The sequence below is a fragment of the Alnus glutinosa genome, chromosome 6, assembly GCF_958979055.1.
Source record: "Alnus glutinosa chromosome 6, dhAlnGlut1.1, whole genome shotgun sequence".
In the NCBI taxonomy this organism is placed as follows: Eukaryota; Viridiplantae; Streptophyta; class Magnoliopsida; order Fagales; family Betulaceae; genus Alnus; species Alnus glutinosa.
The window spans coordinates 21,816,656-21,823,721 of NC_084891.1; the positions used below are offsets into that span (position 1 = coordinate 21,816,656).

The 7,066-nt window shown below is 33.7% G+C and overlaps 1 protein-coding gene across 1 annotated transcript; it reads left to right on the forward strand.

Moving 5' to 3' along the window:
- The first annotated feature begins 6,072 nt into the window (after positions 1 to 6,072).
- LOC133870286 (putative EG45-like domain containing protein 1) lies at positions 6,073 to 6,851 on the forward strand. Its single transcript, XM_062307375.1, has 2 exons — positions 6,073 to 6,172; positions 6,580 to 6,851. The coding sequence occupies exons 1-2, from the start codon at positions 6,073 to 6,075 to the stop codon at positions 6,849 to 6,851; spliced, it is 372 nt and encodes a 123-aa protein (XP_062163359.1).
- The last annotated feature ends 215 nt before the right edge of the window (positions 6,852 to 7,066 follow it).

Below are 7,066 nucleotides of genomic sequence, written 5' to 3' on the forward strand. Positions count from 1 at the left end.
CCAAATTGGCTGTAACACAAGTCCTAGACACAACATGGCTGGAAGAAATTTTACCTTTATCTAAGATGTGGTTTGTAAGGATTAAGGAACTAGTTATCGAAATATCCTTTGTTCTCTTTCTTGATCCTTTATTTTTACAAGGATTCATTAATAATATAAATGAGTATTTTGTTAAAAGAAAAAAAAGAAAAAAAAGAAAGAAAGTAGAACATAGACCATACAGCTTTTGTTTCCGTGTTGGTTTTTTTTTTTTTAAAAAAAAAAAAAATTATAATTACACTATTGGTCTTTGGGGTTGGTTTAAATTACAAATTATTCCTTGTGGTACAAAAAGTTCATAAAGGGTTCTTGTGGTAAATTATAATTACGAATCACTTCTTGAACCCGTTTTTCGTCCACCAAGCTAACAGATTCCGTTAGTTTCCCACGTTATACTTAATAAGAAATTGACACATGGCCACCCCAGGCTTAAGGGAGGCCATGCGTCACCCCCCAGACGTGGCCGGGCCACCTCCGACAATCACTTCTTTGCTATTTTCTATTTTATTTTTCAAAAGAAAGGAAAAAAATTAAAGTTTTATTTATTTATATTTTTTTATTGTAATGAACACGTGTCGATTTTTTATTGGGTATGACGTGGCAACCTAACGGAATCTATTAACTTCGTGGACGAAAAATAAATTTAAGGAGTGATTCATAATTATAGTTTATTACATGAATTCTCTATAAATTTTTTGTACCGTAGTAAGTAATTTTAAAATTTAAACTAACTCTAAATACCAGTAATACAATTATTTTTTTATTTTCAAAAGATCTCTGAATCTCTTCTGCTTCCTTTTGTTTTCGTTGGTCAAAGGCTGACCATCTTTGAAAATTCTCTGGAAACCAAAAGCAGTAGGTTCACTTTCCCAGTAGCCTATAACTTGTGGAAGATAAACAGTTGTCCTAATCTGACAGGTCATCATACAAAATGTTCAACATAAAATCATGAAATTATTTGACTAACGGACAAGCACCTGCACCAGTAGAGAGTAGTAGGCTACTTCTTTTATTGAATTTATTTCAAGGCCTCTTCAAATAATGTTGAGCGACCCTCTTAACTAATTATTGATTTTATTATTATTATTATTTTTTTTTAGAAAAAAACTTTTTAAATTACTATCCAGTTGACAATATATATTTTCAAACTTTCAGTTGGGACATTTTTTTTTTAAAAAAAAAAATAAAAATTATTAAGTGTATTTTCTTCATTAGGAAAAACATTGATAATTTTTGATAGTTTGGAAGGAGAACATTGTTCAAATTAAAAGTTTGAAGAAATATTGTCAATTTTTGCGTGAACTTTACATTCTTTTATTATTATTATTTAATAAGAATTCATTTTAAAATTAGTTGAAAATGTCACGTCAGCATTGTTAGATGAATATTTAATATTTACTCTCTTGAAGTAATAGGTTAAGCTGTTAAGTAACAATAAATTAAGGAAATTAATAACCTTAAAATGTATCAAAAATAGATGAGTAATGCTAGATATTATATTTTTATAGTATAATTGCCTAATAATGTTGAAGTAGCACTCCAAATTAACCATTAGATTTTTTCTTTTCTATTTTTAATTTCCTTATAATTAATTCAATTGTTAGTTGGGAGTGCCACTTCAACCTGGTTGAATAAATGTTGGATAAGATTATACAGTATCTGGCATTTCTCTTATATTAATTCGTATTAAATTTGTGATTTTAGATGATTAATGCTAGAAGGAATCGTTATCAATGATAATTGATAGCCGTCATCAATCAAGATTCAAAATAGATATTATCCATTTCAAATGAATATACAATATTATTTTTGGCATTCGGAGTAATATTAGGTTAAGGTATTATGTACCAAGCAATTATGGAAATTAATATCCTTAAAATTTATATAAAAACAGATAACGACAGTTTGACATGAGCTGGATTTTTTGGGTTTAGTCCTATTTATAGGGAAAATGTAGCGAGTAAAATTATAATTAATAGTAATATTCTAAAAGAAATACTAGAATATAAGTAGTCTTTTGTGCTGTTCGTGCGACAAGATAGTATACTCATGGAGATTCGTATGTTCATTTTGGTATAATTGCAAGCTTTGTCTCGGCAGCTTCAGCTATCCCTAGAATTGCCACCTTTTACACAAATTATGTTCATAAGTATTTTTAAACGAGTAATGCTACATATTATATTCTCATTTTACATTCTGTATACGTGCCATTAGCGTATTTGTACTTACCAAAATTATGTAGTATTTTTTTGGGTAATTGCAATTTAATGTTTCATATAAATGGATAAAATGTTATTAAATTGAAATTGCTTAGTTGCTTTGTTGACACCTAATTGCCATATAATTGCTTAGTTGACACCTATGTCAAAATACATATGTAGTTTGACATGATTTTGGTCAAAGAAAAAGGAAATGACAAAACTTTAGACCAAAACTAAGCGTACCCTATTTCACTAAATTCAGTATTCACACATTAGCATTATGAGATAATAATAACTAAAAAAAAAAAAAAAAAAAATTCTAGCATTTCTTTTACTCAAATAAGGGTTTGACTAGTCGTTTAATCTCGATTCGGTGTTAGACGCATACATTAACTATTAGAAAAGGTTTAACAAAACTAAATTATGCCTTATTCCTTGATAATATTTTTAATACAAAAAACTCTTATTTATAAGAGAATTGTGGTAGGTAGACATAATACAAGTATGGTAGGCAACAATAATATCATCAAATTTAAATACAATAAAATTTAATTACCTAAAAGATAGAAAATTATAATCAAATTTGAAATCAAATATAGTCGTATATTCTATCATATATTGTCCTCTCTATAACTCAAGGATCGAGGCTATGAATCACCTTTATTTTTTAGTTGTGGTGTTGCAAGAATCGTTAGGCAATCTAGATGGCCTCTCAAAATAGCACCATGTGAAGATTACCCAATTTCAAAGATGATTCAGTTCATTTTGGATCATCTAATAGTTATTTGTAAGAAAAAATTTTACTTACCCCTGAAAGTTTTAAAATTTGCGATGTCGGTATCACATGTTTTAGCTCATTCTAATTACACGCTTACTGTTAAGGTTTAAGGTTAATTAGACGGTAAACAGGTGAAATGTTCCCTATACCCCTATACATTAGGAAGCATAATTGTACTTGAGAATTTTCGTTAAAAAAAAAAAAAAAAAAAAAATTCCTCTCCCTTTCTCCTAAAAAACCCATCATTTGTCTTTGGCTGCCATGGGAGTGCTCCTCCACCCCCTTCCCCTTCACTCTTGTGTTCCTCATTCCTCCGTCATTTCTCGCCTCTTTTAAGGCTCATTTTGCCTCTTTGTAGGCCTTATCCGTCTCGTTAGAGTCCCTATCCATCGCCATTGGCGACTTATCTTTGTCCAACAGCTCCGTCGGCTCCTCCTCCACCATAAACCGTCCAGTTTCAACCACCTCCATCCATTTCCAGCCTTGGATTCGTTCCCTTTTTTAAATTTTTGGATTTGGTTTTTTCAAAACCATATTTGTCAACTTTAAGAAGCTCCACCCTTTAACACGCCCTCTCCACCTTTCTCCTGTGGTGGTTCTTCACATTCCGACACTCACTGTCGGCTCGTGGGCTTTATGTGCTGGCCCTCCGCCATGCCATCTGTCAGTGTTTCTACTATGTGCTTTTCTGTTATGTTTCTTTTCTTTGTGTTATTGCTTTTAATTTAACCTAAACCAATTGGCCTGCAGACTTTTTGTCTACGTTGGAGATCCCATTTCTCTTGTTCTTTTCATCTTTGGTCTATTCGGTTTCTTTGGAAACTAGTCTAGATCCAGGTTTGTAGGAGTTTTCATTATCCCAATGGTTTTACTTTTACCCATCATAGTGGGCCTTGACTTTCATAGGCTACATTTCAAAGTGACTTCCACCTTCTTGGTTTTCTTCCAGTGCATTCAGGTGCTAATAGTTTGTCTAGATTGAATTTCTTAGTCGTTAAGCTTGTATTTTGTTTTTGCCTTTTTCTGTTCTCTTTATTATTATTATTTTTTTATTTTTTTTTTCTGTCGTAGTTTGTAATTTTTTTTATTCTTTCTGTTGTCCTTTATAATTTGTTTATGATGTACTTTTGAAAAAGAAAAGAAAAAAGAAGAAGAGGGAAGCATAACTGAAGTTTTTGCTATTTGTAATTTATTCCCCGCAATTAGGGGTGAAAATGCGGATGCAGATGCGGATGCAATTATTAGCAATCCGCATCTGCATCTGCAAAATACGGTTATTATTTTTAGATATCCGCATCCGAACAGTTATTGCGGTTATAAAATGTGGTTATTATCCTCTATACGAATATGGGGTAATAGACATTTTGGATTACTATCTAAATAAAGATAAACTTTCTTTAAAAATAAATATTTAACTTTCTCAAAAGGAAATAATTATTTTCTAAACTGAGTTGAAGAAAAATTTACATGTGAGAGGCATAGAGGCACATTATTTTTTGGATAAATGTATTATAAATAGCTGAATCAACGCGCGATTCGAAATCATTCCCTCACTTTTTAAAAATAAAAATTTTCGCTCCTTAAGTTTTTCGCGGATTTGAAAAGGTCATTCCGTGAGTTTCTGGCCAATTTTTCGACAACCATTTTGCAACGTCAGCTTTTTTGCCACGTCACCTTAAAATAATATATTTTTAATATTTTATAAATTAAAATCTTATAGTTGGTGTTGCAAGTAAACGTCGCTAGCAAAACTCATGTTCACTATCCTATCCTTATCAACACGTCCAGCTTTGATCTTCATAAGGAAAAATACATTATTATTTAATAATAATAATAATAATAATAATAATAATAATAATAGTAATAATAACTATGGAAATCCTAATTAAGAGCAGGTTTGAGTTTTTTTTTTTTTTTTTTTTTTTTTTTTTTTTTTTTTAAAAAAAAAGTATAAAAAAGAAAAAGTTGAATATATCCCCCAACCACCCCTCCTTTTTCATTGGTTTGGTTCTTCACGATTGGCGTGTGTTGATACATGCCAAAATCATTCAAAGAATATACCTAAAATGCCATTAGCGTGGTCACAGCCATCCTCTGCTAGAGAAATGATTTTTTGGGTTTAGTCCTATTTAAAGGGAAAGAGTAGCATGTAAAATTATAATTAATAGTAATATTCTAAAGGAAATACTAGAAATTAATGCTCCGTTTGTTTCGACGTAAAATGATTTCCGTCGTAAAATAATTTCGACGAAATCATTTTCAGAAAAAATGATTTTCTCGAAAATATTTTTCGGTATTTAGTTCACACGAAAAAATTACGAAATGCAAAAATAAGAGTTTGGTAATTGTCGCCGGAATCCGGCAACGTCCGGTCGCCGTTGCCGGATTCCAGAGAGAAAGTTTGACCGGATCCGGCCAAAATGGCCGGATTCAGGCCGGAATCTTCCGGATCCGGGCGGATCTCGGCTGTTTTGGCCAGATCCGGCCGGATCAATGGCCGAATCCGTCAAGATCCGGCCGGATCCCGGCCGTTTTTGCCAGATCAATACCCGGATCCGTCCAGATCCAGCCGTTTTGGCCAGATCCGACCTGCTTGGCCGGAATCCGGCGATATCCCGGCAGGAATTTGGTCTGCCGGTGCCGGATTCCGGTAACGGCAGAATTCCGGCCGCCTGATTCCTGCACCGGCAGAATTCCGGTGGCCTGATTCCGGCGCCGGCAGGTTTCCGGCGACTGGATGTTGTCGGACTCCGGCGCCGACTGGATCCCGATGACCGAAAATTGCTAAATTTTAACGATCGGATATCAAACATGCGTGTAAGGACGAAGAGCTTAATTTCGGAAAACGATTTACGGTTTTAAAAATCGTAAATCGTTTTCCGAAAATTAAAGAAGCTTTTACGGTCAAACCGAAAATGATTTTCGTTGACTGTTATTTTCGCCCCAATCAAACACCGGAAAATGCCGAAATCATTTTCCAGAAATCATTTTACGTCGAAACAAACGGAGCATAGGTAGAATTTTGTGCTGTTCATGCCACAAGATAGTGTACTCATGGAGATTCATACATTCATTTTGGTAGGCATAATTGCAAGCTTTGTCTTGGCAGCTTCAGCTATCCCTGGAATTGCTACCTTTTACACAAACTATGCTTGTAAGTATTTTTAAACGAGTAATGCTATATATTACATTTTCATTTTACGCTACATCTACGTGCTATTGGCGACGACTTACTTGTACTTACTAGAATTATGTAGTATGTTTTTGGAAATTGCCATATAATGTTTCATATAAATAGACAAATTGTTATAATTGAAAGTGCAGAGATTAATTTGACACCCATGTCAAAATACCTAGGTAGTTTGACATGATTTTGGTCAAAGAAAAAGGAAATGACAAAACTTCAAGGCCAAAACTAAGCAGACCCTATTTCATTAAATATAGTATTAACACGTCTGTATTATAAGATAAAAATGTATTTTTTAACATCTTTTTTACTCAAACATGTAGAACGTGTTGCTACGCTAACCCAATCCAATGGTCATATTTCTTTTGTTGCAGCTTCTGCATGCTACGGCAACCAAAACAATGGGGTGATGATCGCGGCAGCCAGCGACGCCATATGGAATGGTGGTGCTGCATGTGGCAAATTCTACACCGTTCAATGCACAGGGGACCGAAATGCCATACCACACCCTTGCAAGGCCGGTGGTGTGACCGTGAAGATTGTGGATCACTGTCCCGGATGCCCATCAACCCTTGACTTGTCACGAGAAGCGTTTTCCAAGATTGCTGATCCTGTGGCTGGAATTATCAACATTGATTACCGTTAATAAACTTAACTTTACTATGTTACTGGAAATCAAATAAAAACGGTGGTCTACTAAGGAAAAAAATAAAATTGAAGAGACTTTTGGATGACATTTAGGCTCAGTTTGTTTCGGCGTCTTTTTTCTTTTTTTGTATCTTTTTTAATATTTGGTGCGATCGAAAATGATAGTATTCAAGCCTGGGTAGGGAAGGTGTTGTTTGAGGCCTAAATTCAACC